General features: G+C 37.9%; 1 protein-coding gene across 1 annotated transcript in view; it reads right to left on the reverse strand.

Annotated features, from left to right (window-relative positions):
* The window catches only part of PDE3A (phosphodiesterase 3A), a 544656-nt gene that overhangs the window by 101637 nt on the left and 425571 nt on the right, over positions 1–17448 (reverse strand). The window contains exons 7-9 of the mRNA XM_053719719.1: positions 9860–9942; positions 4885–5072; positions 2416–2553 (exon numbers count right to left, since the gene is read on the reverse strand). Coding sequence (XP_053575694.1) covers positions 2416–2553; positions 4885–5072; positions 9860–9942 — 409 coding nt within the window. The remainder of the gene's footprint in view (positions 1–2415; positions 2554–4884; positions 5073–9859; positions 9943–17448) is intronic.

Here is a 17448-nt window from a genome sequence, read left to right on the forward strand (position 1 = left end):
ATAGCCCTTAAAAGGGCCTTTTGCGGGGCATTGCCCCAAAGTAATCAGCTCTTTTACCTGTAAAAAAAATACAAACAACCCCAACAGTAAAACCCACCACACACACAAACAACCCCCCAAATAAAAATACTATCTAAAAAAAACCTATGCTCCCCATTGCCCTGAAAAGGGCATTTGGATGGGCATTGCCCTTAAAAGGGCAGTTAGCTCTTTTGAAAGCCCAAACCCCTAATCTAAAAATAAACCCACCCAATACACCCTTAAAAAAACCTAACACTAACCCCCTGAAGATCGACTTACCGGGAGACGTCTTCATGAAAGCCGGGCAAAGTGGTCCTCTAAACGGTAAGAAGTCTTCATCCAAGCCGGGCAGAAGTGGTCCTCCAGACGGGCAGAAGTCTTCATCCAGACGGCATCTTCTAACTTCATCCATCCGGCATGGAGCTTCTCCATCTTCAAGACATCCGACGTGGAGCATCCTCTTCTTCCGACGACTAAAACAGAATGAAGGTACCTTTAAGTGATGTCATCCAAGATGACATCCCTTAGATTCCGATTGGCTGATAGAATTTTATCAGCCAATCGGAATTAAGGTAGAAAAAATCCTATTGGCTGATGCAATCAGCCAATAGGACTGAAGCTCAATCCTATTGGCTGATCCTATCAGCCAATAGGATTGAGCTTGCATTCTATTGGCTGATAGAATTCTATCAGCCAATCAGAATCGAAGGGACGCCACCTTGGATGACGTCACTTAAAGGTACCTTCATTCTGTTTAAGTCGTTGGAAGAAGAGGATGCTCGGCGTCAGATGTCTTGAAGATGGAGCCGCTCTGCACCGGATGGATGAAGATAGAAGATGCCGTCTGGATGAAGACTTCTGCCCGTCTGGAGGACCACTTCTGCCCGGCTTGGATGAAGACTTCTGCCCGTCTGGAGAACCACTTCACCCGGCTTGGATGATGACGTTTCCCGGTAAGTCGATTTTCAGGTGGTTAGTGTTAGGTTTTTTTAAGGGTGTATTGGTGGGTTTATTTTTTAGATTAGGGGTTTGGGCTTGCAAAAGAGCTAACTGCCATTTTTAAGGGCAATGCCCATCCAAATGCCCTTTTCAGGGCAATGGGGAGCTTAGGTTTTTTTAGATAGTATTTTATTTGGGGGGTTGGTTGTGTGGGTGGTGGGTTTTACTGTTTGGGGGGGTTGTTTGTATTTTTTTTTTTTTGCAGGTAAAAGAGCTGATTACTTTGGGGCAATGCCCCATAAAAAGCCCTTTTAAGGGCTATTGGTAGTTTAGTTTAGGCTAGGGTTTTTTTTTATTTTGGGGGGGCTTTTTTATTTTATAGGGCTATTAGATTAGGTGTAATCAGTTTAAATTTCTGTAATTTGTTTATTTTTTTCTGTAATTTAGTGTTTTTGTTTTTTTGTACTTTAGCTAATTTAATTTAATTTAGGTAATTGTATTTAATTTAATTTAGTTAATTTCTTTAATTATAGTGCAGTGTTAGGTGTTAGTGTAACTTCGGTTTGGTTTTATTTTACAGGTAAATTTGTATTATTTTAGCTAGGTAATTAGTAAATAGTTAATAACTATTTAATAACTATTCTACCTAGTTAAAATAAATAAAAACTTGCCTGTAAAATAAAAATAAATCCTAAACTAGCTACAATGTAACTATTAGATATATTGTAGCTATCTTAGGGTTTATTTTACAGGTAAGTATTTAGTTTTAAATAGGAATAATTAAGTTAATGATAGATATATCAATTTAGATTTATTTAAATTATATTTAAGTTAGGGGGTGTTAGGCTTAGGGTTAGACTTTGGTTTAGGGGTTAATAACTTTAATCTAGTGGCGGCGACGTTGGGGGCAGCAGTTTAGGGGTTAATAAATGTAGGTAGGTGGCGGCGATGTTATTTAACTAATGTTTGCGAGGCGGGAGAGCGGCGGTTTGGGGGTTAATATGTTTATTATAGTGGCAGCAACGTTGGGGGCGGCAGATTAGGGGTTAATAAATATAATGTAGGTGTCGGCAATGTTGGGGGGCAGCAGATTAGGGGTTCATAAGTATAATGTAGGTGGCGGCGGTGTCCGGAGCGGCAGATTAGGGGTTAATGCCTGTAGGCCTTGCTAATGGAATGTGAACTGCCCAGTTACTTTATTTTTTAGACGGCTGCTAGCCATCTGTGTACTGGCATATGTTGTGGCGCCTTCAGTTCCTGAATGTTTGCTCCTGAATCTGTTCTTGCTTTGCTTTCCTGAGTTTGTGAATACGCGTTTTGCACTTCTTTACTCAGCTTGTACGTTTATTCCATGGACTAAATGTCAAACTCTCAGATCAAGAACAGATGGGTAAATCACTCTTGCTATGCATTATGGCTCTACATCCAGAGCAGTACTTACGCAGCTACACTTACCTGGCTAAGTATTTCACCACATCTCGTCCCAGTCTTCTCTACAAAGTCAAAGATTGGAAAGTTCCAATTGTTTACCTCTACCAAAAGGGAATCAATGTTTTCCATGACGAGAGGTTCTGGAGCAAGAATCGGTTTGTCCTGTGTGACAGAAACACAATGCATCAGAGCACAGCAGATATGTCTAGATATCCATAATTAATTTGTGCTATATTTACAACAACAGATAGTTTTTAACATTATATGGTCAGTGCATTAAAACTAATGTAGCAGTTTATAGAACCTACACTGAGATCATATCAAGTACCTTTCAACACTCATGCAATGTCCAACTGATTTTTGTATTCTTGACTATATAAATTACCTTATATCATCTTAGAGTGTTGATATGGAGTATCACAGGGGAAGGGCTTACAAGTATTTACTTAACCACTTGGGACTTGCAAGTTATGCGCTAGCCTTTTGTCTTATATAGTTTAACATCAAGTCTCTGAGGGAGAGCGTGGAGAATGATCAAAATGTGTCAGATTTGTGGGGGATTGTTGACCCTGTTTATCCTTTTGTTTATACCTCAATAAAGCATGTTTTTTACTTGCAATAATATTTTGCTTTCCTTCTGTTTGTTGTTTTACTACAAATGATAGTGAAATAGAGCCTGCTGTCTAATAGAAGCTGTTGTCTCTTTTCCTAGAGCACACATCTGTTCTCTATTGCTTTGTCATCAGATCTATCATTGGACACCGAACTCATGTTCCCACTTGGGTCTACTGTACCTGCACAATGGGGGAGCCTTTATATACCAATATGAGCACCATTGCTGAGAACTTATATTAGACTTGCCCTAGGAGAATTACATTATCCACTCTATATTTGTATACCATAAAAGACATAAAGAGTGAGATGTGACTCCTAACTACAGGGCATCAGTAACAGATTACTAAAAGTAATGAGATAGACAACAGCATCGAGCAGAAGGTTTTATCTATTGATTAAGGAACCTATCATAGTGTATTGAACACATTTACAACCAATCAATTTTTAGTTTAATTAGAAGCAATTAGAGTTTAACTACTTGTCATACAGTTGTGGTACCAGAGAGTGGCTACACAATGTGATGTAGGAGTCTATGGCAGCCAAGGGATAAAAAGCCTATTTTGAAAGGAAGGGTTTTCTCGTTAATTATAAAATAAACTGAAGCATTATTCCTTAAAGTAAGCTACACTATATGGCGAAAAGTATGTAAACACATGACTATCACACCTATATGAGCTTGACGGACATCCTATGCCAACATTATTGGTATTGATATGGAGTTGCCCCACCTTCACAGCTATAGCAGCCACCACTATTCTTGGAAGGCTTTTCACTCAATTTTGGTGAGTGTTTGTGAGAATTTGTCCCTATTCAGTAAAAAAAAACATTTGTAAGTTAGGTACTGACGTTGTACAAGAAGGTCTGGCTTGCAATCAGTGTTCCTATTCATCTCAAAGGTGCTCAAGGGGTTTAAGGTCTGGATCTTCAGCTGAGGTACATGGTATCAGGAGCATCATGATACAACATCTAACAGTAGTTTGCCATCATAGAGTTGTTCCAGAAACTTTAGTAGCGTTGTTCCATTGATCTGATATCTTGGTGGAAATGCACACCATGTTCTCCACTTACATCACCAAGGTTGGTAGGGAAGAAATGTAAATGGGAGTGTAGAAAGTATAGCATAAGTGATATGTGACATCCCATTTTCCTATTTGCTCACAGATGTTTAGTGATACCATCACACATATCAGGAGATTTGTTTTTACCTAGGAAGTGTTTCAGAGCCACTGAAAACTCGTCAAATTTCTCGTTCTTCACCAGTTTCCATAAACGCTTCATCTTTATGGATATCTCAGTTTGGGGTCCAATGAAGACCCCTTCTTTCAGTTTATGTATGCTGACGTTTGGAAATGTTTCAGTAAGGTATTGGAATTCTTAAGAGTTCATCTTTGCCATTTGCCTTCACCAAGCATTTTACCAGCTCAAGTTTAATGTGGAGGGGAGGAAGAAATATCTTCTTGGGATCAATCATGTTTTTTTTTTCAGGCTCATAAGTGTGTCTTGGCTCCCAGTCATCTTTGAGCATTGCAATAACTATACGTACTGGGGGAAAACTAAGCACAGATTTGGAATCAGAGGGTCAAACCTAGTCTGCGGTACAAATGAAATGATATTGATGATTTTAGAATTACAGATGCTATAAGTTACCAGATGTTACATAGGATTTCACGGTTGTAGGATCTCTAGTAAAGTGAGAGTTGTGGGCTAGCAGGAGAGTCATTATATTGTTTGTATGCACTACTAATATACCACTATGTGCAGTGTGTTATTAAACATTTGTTTTATTTGCAATAAAGATTTTTGACCTTTATTTTAGAATAATATAGGATCACCAGGACAGTAAGGGATCACAGATACAGTAAATAGTCATATTGTTACCTCTGTTTCTATTAAGGGATGCAAGATGATGCTGTCTGGTCTGTACGATCTGCAGATAGAACTTTTCCGCGACTGCGTTTGCTCCTTGCCACTTTCTGTCTCCTCATCATTCTGTAAAATGTCACTGCTGTCACTGTTGTTGGTTTCGTGAGTGCTGTCATAGTCAGACGTGGCATGAGAACGATCATCTAGAACGAAAATCCAACTGCTAACTGTCAGAACATGATGAATCCTGTAAGCTGCTTTGTGTCTAAACTAGAGATACACTCCTGATCTAGATGCATACTCTATATATATATATATATATACACACACACCATTATATACTATTAACATAATTGCTCAGTTCTCAGCAATGTGCCTATATAGAGGCATATTTAGGTTCTGTGCTGCCCTAGGCATAGGGAACTATGTTGTCCTTTCTAGAGCACTACCTATTTTAGCTTATATTTGCTAGTTATTAACTTCTTCCTGCCATAAGGTCTTCCTATCATTGACTAAGCACTGCACCCAGCTGCATACTGATCAGAGACACATAATAAATAATTATTAACCCTTTATATAATAATAGCACTGCAAAGTCAAAATAAATGAATAAATGAATCAAATGCAATTTAAATCCATTGTATTTCTATTATCAAATGCTTTGCTCTCCTAGACATGGGACCCCAGAAGCGTGCACTTGTCCCTAACACTCTATGGCAGCGGTATTTGTAATAATGTATGTAGTAATGTTGTACACTGTTACAAACACTGGGCCTGATTACAAGTGGTGCGTTAACAGTTGTGAACGAGCGATATTGGGTTTATCGCGCCAGTTTGTGAGCATCGGAAGTACCGCGTATTGCAAGTTGTAAGTAACCATGTTAGTTTGAGTGCAATTTAATTTAACGTGTGTCGGATTAGTGCATCTTCAGAGCTTTGGTTAACTGTTATGCTCGAAAAAAAAGTTGTACAAAAAACATTAAAAATACCTTTTAAAGGTACAGTACACTCATACTAAAAAATAAATTGCAATAAAAATTTATAACGGCTCAAATATATGAGGTCTCAGGTGTTAGCCAAAACAATGCTGGAAAGGGCTTTAACACACACGCATATATATATATATATATATATATATATATATATATATTATTGTGTGTGTACATATGTATTTATATGTGTATATATATACACATAAATACATATGTATACATATGAAGACACATATATATAAGTGCATTGGAGCCCTTTGCAGTTTAGTAGCTGAAAACATGTAATATAATTTTTGCGCAATATTCTAATTTAATAAGGTGCTTGACTATGTTTGTACTGTAAATGTTTCACATTCCATGGGAGAATACGTTAATGTGGTCACAATATTATAACTTCAACTCTTTGTGTGCGTCGGATTAGCATGTGAGCAAAAACGTTTTACTTTCAAGTTGTAATATGCATGGTATCCAACACTCACAAAAAGCTGAAGTTGAGCGCAGTTAGCGAGCAAGAGGGATTGATAAATAGCGTTCTACTAGTAATCTAGCCCAATGAAAGTTACATTTGGGCCGTACTGTCCTTTTAATACATATTGGTCAATGGTTAACCCATTATGTCAGACACATTCCTCCTCCCATGCAAAAGAAATATTATTTATCTCCCTCCTGGGCATCTACACACTTCCTCTACAGCCCTCTGGCATATCTCCCTCTGGGGTCTCCATCTGAGGGTTCCTGTCCTAGACATCTACACACTTCCTCTACAGCCCTCTGGCATATCTCCTTCTGAGGGTTCCTGTCCTAGACATCTACACACTTCCTCTACAGCCCTCTGGCATATCTCCTTCTGAGGGTTCCTGTCCTAGACATCTACACACTTCCTCTACAGCCCTCTGGCATATCTCCCTCTGGGGTCTCCCTCTGGGGGTTCCTGTCCTGGGCATCTACACACTTCCTCTACAGCCCTCTGGCATATCTCCCTCTGGGGTCTCCATCTGAGGGTTCCTGTCCTAGACATCTACACACTTCCTCTACAGCCCTCTGGCATATCTCCTTCTGAGGGTTCCTGTCCTAGACATCTACACACTTCCTCTACAGCCCTCTGGCATATCTCCTTCTGAGGGTTCCTGTCCTAGACATCTACACACTTCCTCTACAGTCCTCTGGCATATCTCCCTCTGGGGTCTCCCTCTGAGGGTTCCTGTCCTGGGCATCTACACACTTCCTCTACAGCCCTCTGGCATATCTCCCTCTGGGGTCTCCATCTGAGGGTTCCTGTCCTAGACATCTACACACTTCCTCTACAGCCCTCTGGCATATCTCCCTCTGAGGGTTCCTGTCCTAGACATCTACACACTTCCTCTACAGCCCTCTGGCATATCTCCCTCTGGGGTCTCCCTCTGAGGGTTCCTGTCCTAGACATCTACACACTTCCTCTACAGCCCTCTGGCATATCTCCCTCTGGGGTCTCCCTCTGAGGGTTCCTGTCCTGGGCATCTACACACTTCCTCTACAGCCCTCTGGCATATCTCCCTCTGGGGTCTCCATCTGTGGGTTCCTGTCCTAGACATCTACACACTTCCTCTACAGCCCTCTGGCATATCTCCCTCTGGGGTCTCCATCTGGGGGTTCCTGTCCTAGGCATCTACACACTTCCTCTACAGCCCTCTGGCATATCTCCCTCTGGGGTCTCCCTCTGAGGGTTCCTGTCCTGGGCAACTACACACTTCCTCTACAGCCCTCTGGCATTTCTCCCTCTGGGGTCTCCCTTTGGGGGTTCCTGTCCTGGGCATCTACACACTTCCTCTACAGCCCTCTGGCATATCTCCATCTGGGGTCTCCCTCTGAGGGTTTCTGTTCTGGGCATCTACATGCTTCCTCTACAGCCCTCTGGCATATCTCCCTCTGGGGTCTCCCTCTGGGGATTCCTGTCATAGGCATCTACACACTTCCTCTACAGCCCTCTGGCATATCTTCCTCTGGGGATTCCTGTCATAGGCATCTACACACTTCCTCTACAGCCCTCTGGCATATCTCCCTCTGGGGTCTCCCTCTGGGGGTTCCTATCCTGGGCATCTACACACTTCCTCTACAGCCCTCTGGCATATCTCCCTCTGGGGTCTCCCTCTGGGGATTCCTGTCCTGGGCATCTACACACTTCCTCTACAGTCCTCTGGCATATCTCCCTCTGAGGGTTCCTGTCCTGGGCATCTACACACTTCCTCTACAGCCCTCTGGCATATCTCCCTCTGGCATATCTCCCTCTGGGGATTCCTGTCCTGGGCATCTACACACTTCCTCTACACCCCTCTGGCATATCTCTCTCTGAGGGTTCCTGTCCTGGGCATCTACACACTTCCTCTACAGCCCTCTGGCATATCTCCCTCTGGGGTCTCCCTCTGAGGGTCCCTGTCCTGGGCATCTACACAGTTCTTCTACAGCCCTCTGGCATATCTCCCTCTGGGGGTTCCTGTCCTGGGCATCTACACACTTCCTCTACAGCCCTCTGGCATATCTCCCTCTGGGGTCTCCCTCTGAGGGTTCCTGTCCTAGACATCTACACACTTCCTCTACAGCCCTCTAGCATATCTCCCTCTGGGGTCTCCCTCTGGGGGTTCCTGTCCTGGGCATCTACACACTTCCTCTACAGCCCTCTGGCATATCTTCCTCTGGGGTCTCCCTCTGGGGGTTCCTGTCCTGGGCATCTACACACTTCCTCTACAGCCCTCTGGCATATCTCCCTCTGGGGGTTCCTGTCCTGGGCATCTACACACTTCCTCTACAGCCATCTGGCATATCTCCCTCTGGGGGTTCCTGTCCTGGGCATCTACACACTTCCTCTACAGCCCTCTGGCATATCTTCCTCTGGGGTCTCCCTCTGGGGGTTCCTGTCCTGGGCATCTACACACTTCCTCTACAGCCCTCTGGCATATCTCCCTCTGGGGGTTCCTGTCCTGGGCATCTACACACTTCCTCTACAGCCATCTGGCATATCTCCCTCTGGGGGTTCCTGTCCTGGGCATCTACACACTTCCTCTACAGCCCTCTGGCATATCTTCCTCTGGGGTCTCCCTCTGGGGGTTCCTGTCCTGGGCATCTACACACTTCCTCTACAGCCCTCTGGCATATCTTCCTCTGGGGTCTCCCTCTGGGGGTTCCTGTCCTGGGCATCTACACACTTCCTCTACAGCCCTCTGGCATATCTACCTCTGGGGTCTCCCTCTGGGGGTTCCTGTCCTGGGCATCTACACACTTCCTCTACAGCCCTCTGGCATATCTTCCTCTGGGGTCTCCCTCTGGGGGTTCCTGTCCTGGGCATCTACACACTTCCTCTACAGTCCTCTGACATATCTCCTTCTGAGGGTTCCTGTCCTAGACATCTACACACTTCCTCTACAGCCCTCTGGCATATCTTCCTCTGGGGTCTCCCTCTGGGGGTTCCTGTCCTGGGCATCTACACAATTCCTCTACAGCCCTCTGGCATATCTCCCTCTGGGGGTTCCTGTCCTGGGCATCTACACACTTCCTCTACAGTCCTCTGGCATATCTCCCTCTGGCATATCTCCCTCTGGGGGTTCCTGTCCTGGGCATCTACACACTTCCTCTACACCCCTCTGGCATATCTCCCTCTGGGGGTTCCTGTCCTGGGCATCTACACACTTCCTCTACAGCCCTCTGGCATATCTCGGCTTGGTGTAAATGGCATCTCGGGCGACCTACAATTTCCAAATCACAAGCTACACAATACACGTCCTTTAGATCAGAGAGGCATTAGCTATTTGGGATACAGCAGGGCATTTATTGCCAGTAGTGGATCATTTACAAATTAAACAAAAAATACAAATATATTAATATGTAAAGTCTAGAAGCAGCACAGTGGCATAAAGACTGCACCTAAATACACCTATAATAATTTGACATCACTATTTACATAGCAGGTTTAGTTTGTATATCACGAGGTGGCTTTAATGATATAATAATAATGATAATTGCGATACCTGTCCTCCTCAGCGGTGTTGTGTCCTCACTTGGCTCTGCCGCTCTTTCATAAGAATTTATTTGGTCGTACGGTCTTCCACAGCTAAAACACAGAATAACCAATTCCTCAATTTTATAAATAAACTTTTGTATTTTACTATGTATGCTTTACGAAGAAGTATACCCAACATTATTTAATCATTGTTTTTTGTGTATTTATATAGTTTTAAAGTACAAAATATACTATATTTGAAATAGCCATGTTATTATGTATATTAAGTTACTGTTTGTAGCATACTTATTTTTTCTTTTCAGAAGACAATAAAGGAGGGTAGATTGTTGGAGAAGCAGAGGACGCCTTTCATTTAATAATTGCTTTATAAGCACATGGACTTGAAAATGTATTTGTATTGTGTATAATTTGTCATGCAACGTATTACTTGGTCTTGCGCCACATATAGGGCCAGGTTACAAGTGGAGCAGTATTTAACGATCCCACTCGCGCTAACTGTGCTAGAAGTAAGCTTTTTGCGCGCATCGGGTAGCAGTTGTATTACAAGTTGAAAGTTAATTGATTTGGCAAAAGTGCTAAAGCGATGCACGCAAAAAGCCGAACTTCGAAATATTGCGCATGCTTTAATTTATTCCCCCATAAAAGTCAAGAAGAAAGTGATAAAAAACACCCTACTCGCGCGCAAACCTGAACGCATAGGGGCCCATTTATCAAGCTCCGTATGGAGCTTGAAGGGCCGCGTTTCTGGCGAGCCTTCAGACGTGCCAGAAACACCAGTTATGAAACAGCAGTCTAAAGACCGCTGCTCCATAACCTGTCCGCCTGCTCTGAGGAGGCGGACAGAAATCGTGTGAAATCAACACGATCCAATACGATCGGGTTGATTGACACCCCCTGCTAGCGGCCGATTGGCCGCAAATCTGCAGGGGGTGGTGTTGCAGAAGAGCTGCTGGTGCAATGCTGAATGTGGAGAGTGTATTGCTCTCCGCATTCAGCGATGTCTATCAGACAAGATCCACTGATCGGATCATGTCAGACAGACATTTGTTAAATAGGCCCCATATTCTCAAGTGCGCTAACCTGACATGAAAATATTAATATTTCACATTCCAATGTTCTCCATGTAGAAGATGTTCTATTTAGTCATAACTTCATATTTCTACATATATCTGATTATATTTTGCACCTATATATAAATAAATAAAGATTATATATAGGTATAGAAATATATCGGAATGTATCCTGTATATAATCCTGTATGTGCAGAACATAGGAATGTGAAATATTTACAGTAAATACACAGTATAACACTTTATTTACTATGTATATTGCATAATATCTTTTTACATGTGTTCCTCTACTTAACTGCAAAGGGCTCCAATGCACTTATGTCTATATATATCTATACATGAATATATATGTAATATATGTATACACAATTACAATGGCACCGCTACAGCTATCTCCCCTGATTCCAATGATGTGTGAGGTACCAACTCAATTAGGCCTCAGATATTAGTAATGGATAAGGAGTGATGCTGTGCAGAAATATTAGAAAATTACCAATTGAAGGAAATAGGAACCCTCAAGAAAGGCTGCACAAAAAGCACTCTATTTCTAGACTATACAAGAGACAACACAAAGAGTTAAAACATGACTTATAGAAATTAAAAAAGGGAGCCAAAATGACATAAAAAACAACAAAAAGTTGATAGAATACTATGTAATCTCCTGGTAATCTCCTGATTCTATAACTATATTGCCTTTGTATAGTGATCAGATAGAATACTATGTAATCTCCTGATTCTATAACTATATTGCCTTTGTATAGTGATCAGATAGAATACTATGTAATATCCTGATTCTATAACTATATTGCCTTTGTATAGTGATCAGATAGAATACTATGTAATCTCCTGGTAATCTCCTGATTCTATAACTATATTGCCTTTGTATAGTGATCAGATAGAATACTATGTAATCTCCTGATTCTATAACTATATTGCCTTTGTATAGTGATCAGATAGAATACTATGTAATATCCTGATTCTATAACTATATTGCCTTTGTATAGTGATCAGATAGAATACTATGTAATATCCTGATTCTATAACTATATTGCCTTTGTATAGTGATCAGATAGAATACTATGTAATCTCCTGATTCTATAACTATATTGCCTTTGTATAGTGATCAGATAGATACTATGTAATCTCCTGATTCTATAACTATATTGCCTCTGTATAGTGATCAGATAGAACACTATGTAATCTCCTGATTCTATAACTATATTGCCTTTGTATAGTGATCAGATAGAATACTATGTAATATCCTGATTCTATAACTATATTGCCTTTGTATAGTGATCAGATAGAATACTATGTAATCTCCTGATTCTATAACTATATTGCCTGTGTATAGTGATCAGATAGAATACTATGTAATCTCCTGATTCTATAACTATATTGCCTTTGTATAGTGATCAGATAGAACTACTATGTAATATCCTGATTCTATAACTATATTGCCTTTGTATAGTGATCAGATAGAATACTATGTAATATCCTGATTCTATAACTATATTGCCTTTGTATAGTGATCAGATAGAACACTATGTAATCTCCTGATTCTATAACTATATTGCCTCTGTATAGTGATCAGATAGAATACTATGTAATCTCCTGATTCTATAACTATATTGCCTTTGTATAGTGATCAGATAGAATACTATGTAATCTCCTGATTCTATAACTATATTGCCTTTGTATAGTGATCAGATAGAATACTATGTAATCTCCTGATTCTATAACTATATTGCCTTTGTATAGTGATCAGATAGAATACTATGTAATCTCCTGATTCTATAACTATATTGCCTTTGTATAGTGATCAGATAGAATACTATGTAATATCCTGATTCTATAACTATATTGCCTTTGTATAGTGATCAGATAGAATACTATATAATCTCCTGATTCTATAACTATATTGCCTTTGTATAGTGATCAGATAGAATACTATGTAATCTCCTGATTCTATAACTATATTGCCTTTGTATAGTGATCAGATAGAATACTATGTAATATCCTGATTCTATAACTATATTGCCTTTGTATAGTGATCAGATAGAATACTATGTAATCTCCTGATTCTATAACTATATTGCCTTTGTATAGTGATCAGATAGAATACTATGTAATCTCCTGATTCTATAACTATATTGCCTTTGTATAGTGATCAGATAGAATACTATGTAATATCCTGATTCTATAACTGTATTGCCTTTGTATAGTGATCAGATAGAATACTATGTAATATCCTGATTCTATAACTATATTGCCTTTGTATAGTGATCAGATAGAATACTATGTAATCTCCTGATTCTATAACTATATTGCCTTTGTATAGTGATCAGATAGAATACTATGTAATATCCTGATTCTATAACTATATTGCCTTTGTATAGTGATCAGATAGAATACTATGTAATATCCTGATTCTATAACTATATTGCCTTTGTATAGTGATCAGATAGAATACTATGTAATCTCCTGATTCTATAACTATATTGCCTTTGTATAGTGATCAGATAGAATACTATGTAATCTCCTGATTCTATAACTATATTGCCTTTGTATAGTGATCAGATAGAATACTATGTAATATCCTGATTCTATAACTATATTGCCTTTGTATAGTGATCAGATAGAATACTATATAATCTCCTGATTCTATAACTATATTGCCTTTGTATAGTGATCAGATAGAATACTATGTAATCTCCTGATTCTATAACTATATTGCCTTTGTATAGTGATCAGATAGAATACTATGTAATCTCCTGATTCTATAACTATATTGCCTTTGTATAGTGATCAGATAGAACACTATGTAATCTCCTGATTCTATAACTATATTGCCTTTGTATAGTGATCAGATAGAATACTATGTAATCTCCTGATTCTATAACTATATTGCCTTTGTATAGTGATCAGATAGAATACTATGTAATCTCCTGATTCTATAACTATATTGCCTTTGTATAGTGATCAGATAGAATACTATGTAATCTCCTGATTCTATAACTATATTGCCTTTGTATAGTGATCAGATAGAATACTATGTAATCTCCTGATTCTATAACTATATTGCCTTTGTATAGTGATCAGATAGAATACTATGTAATCTCCTGATTCTATAACTATATTGCCTTTGTATAGTGATCAGATAGAATACTATGTAATATCCTGATTCTATAACTATATTGCCTTTGTATAGTGATCAGATAGAATACTATGTAATCTCCTGATTCTATAACTATATTGCCTTTGTATAGTGATCAGATAGAATACTATGTAATCTCCTGATTCTATAACTATATTGCCTTTGTATAGTGATCAGATAGAATACTATGTAATATCCTGATTCTATAACTATATTGCCTTTGTATAGTGATCAGATAGAATACTATGTAATCTCCTGATTCTATAACTATATTGCCTTTGTATAGTGATCAGATAGAATACTATGTAATATCCTGATTCTATAACTATATTGCCTTTGTATAGTGATCAGATATAACACTATGTAATCTCCTGATTCTATAACTATATTGCCTTTGTATAGTGATCAGATAGAACACTATGTAATCTCCTGATTCTATAACTATATTGCCTTTGTATAGTGATCAGATAGAATACTATGTAATCTCCTGATTCTATAACTATATTGCCTTTGTATAGTGATCAGATAGAATACTCTGTAATCTCCTGATTCTATAACTATATTGCCTTTGTATAGTGATCAGATAGAATACTATGTAATCTCCTGATTCTATAACTATATTGCCTTTGTATAGTGATCAGATAGAATACTATGTAATCTCCTGATTCTATAACTATATTGCCTTTGTATAGTGATCAGATAGAATACTATATAATATCCTGATTCTATAACTATATTGCCTTTGTATAGTGATCAGATAGAATACTATGTAATCTCCTGATTCTATAACTATATTGCCTTTGTATAGTGATCAGATAGAATACTATGTAATCTCCTGATTCTATAACTATATTGCCTTTGTATAGTGATCAGATAGAATACTATGTAATCTCCTGATTCTATAACTATATTGCCTTTGTATAGTGATCAGATAGAATACTATGTAATCTCCTGATTCTATAACTATATTGCCTTTGTATAGTGATCAGATAGAATACTATGTAATCTCCTGATTCTATAACTATATTGCCTTTGTATAGTGATCAGATAGAATACTATGTAATATCCTGATTCTATAACTATATTGCCTTTGTATAGTGATCAGATAGAATACTATGTAATCTCCTGATTCTATAACTATATTGCCTTTGTATAGTGATCAGATAGAATACTATGTAATCTCCTGATTCTATAACTATATTGCCTTTGTATAGTGATCAGATAGAATACTATGTAATCTCCTGATTCTATAACTATATTGCCTTTGTATAGTGATCAGATAGAATACTATGTAATCTCCTGATTCTATAACTATATTGCCTTTGTATAGTGATCAGATAGAATACTATGTAATCTCCTGTAATCTCCTGATTCTATACTATATTGCCTTTGTATAGTGATCAGATAGAACACTATGTAATCACCTGATTCTATAACTATATTGCCTTTGTATAGTGATCAGATAGAATACTATGTAATCTCCTGATTCTATAACTATATTGCCTTTGTATAGTGATCAGATAGAATACTATGTAATCTCCTGATTCTATAACTATATTGCCTTTGTATAGTGATCAGATAGAATACTATGTAATATCCTGATTCTATAACTATATTGCCTTCGTATAGTGATCAGATAGAATACTATGTAATCTCCTGATTCTATAACTATATTACCTTTGTATAGTGATCAGATAGAATACTATGTAATCTCCTGATTCTATAACTATATTACCTTTGTATAGTGATCAGATAGAATACTATGTAATCTCCTGATTCTATAACTATATTGCCTTTGTATAGTGATCAGATAGAATACTATGTAATCTCCTGATTCTATAACTATATTGCCTTTGTATAGTGATCAGATAGAATACTATGTAATCTCCTGATTCTATAACTATATTGCCTTTGTATAGTGATCAGATAGAATACTATGTAATTTCCTGATTCTATAACTATATTGCCTTTGTATAGTGATCAGATAGAATACTATGTAATCTCCTGATTCTATAACTATATTGCCTTTGTATAGTGATCAGATAGAATACTATGTAATCTCCTGATTCTATAACTATATTACCTTTGTATAGTGATCAGATAGAATACTATGTAATCTCCTGATTCTATAACTATATTGCCTTTGTATAGTGATCAGATAGAATACTATGTAATATCCTGATTCTATAACTATATTGCCTTTGTATAGTGATCAGATAGAATACTATGTAATCTCCTGATTCTATAACTATATTGCCTTTGTATAGTGATCAGATAGAATACTATATAATCTCCTGATTCTATAACTATATTGCCTTTGTATAGTGATCAGATAGAATACTATGTAATATCCTGATTCTATAACTATATTGCCTTTGTATAGTGATCAGATAGAATACTATGTAATCTCCTGATTCTATAACTATATTGCCTTTGTATAGTGATCAGATAGAATACTATGTAATCTCCTGATTCTATAACTATATTGCCTTTGTATAGTGATCAGATAGAATACTATGTAATCTCCTGATTCTATAACTATATTGCCTTTGTATAGTGATCAGATAGAATACTATATAATCTCCTGATTCTATAACTATATTGCCTTTGTATAGTGATCAGATAGAATACTATGTAATCTCCTGATTCTATAACTATATTGCCTTTGTATAGTGATCAGATAGAATACTATGTAATCTCCTGATTCTATAACTATATTGCCTTTGTATAGTGATCAGATAGAATACTATGTAACATCCTGATTCTATAACTATATTGCCTTTGTATAGTGATCAGATAGAATACTATGTAATCTCCTGATTCTATAACTATATTGCCTTTGTATAGTGATCAGATAGAATACTATGTAATCTCCTGATTCTATAACTATATTGCCTTTGTATAGTGATCAGATAGAATACTATGTAATATCCTGATTCTATAACTATATTGCCTTTGTATAGTGATCAGATAGAATACTATGTAATATCCTGATTCTATAACTATATTGCCTTTGTATAGTGATCAGATAGAATACTATGTAATCTCCTGATTCTATAACTATATTGCCTTTGTATAGTGATCAGATAGAATACTATGTAATCTCCTGATTCTATAACTATATTACCTTTGTATAGTGATCAGATAGAATACTATGTAATCTCCTGATTCTATAACTATATTGCCTTTGTATAGTGATCAGATAGAATACTATATAATCTCCTGATTCTATAACTATATTGCCTTTGTATAGTGATCAGATAGAATACTATGTAATCTCCTGATTCTATAACTATATTGCCTTTGTATAGTGATCAGATAGAACACTATGTAATCTCCTGGTAATAATCTCCTGATTCTATAACTATATTG

Source organism: Bombina bombina, chromosome 6, assembly GCF_027579735.1.
Source record: "Bombina bombina isolate aBomBom1 chromosome 6, aBomBom1.pri, whole genome shotgun sequence".
Classification (NCBI taxonomy): domain Eukaryota; kingdom Metazoa; phylum Chordata; class Amphibia; order Anura; family Bombinatoridae; genus Bombina; species Bombina bombina.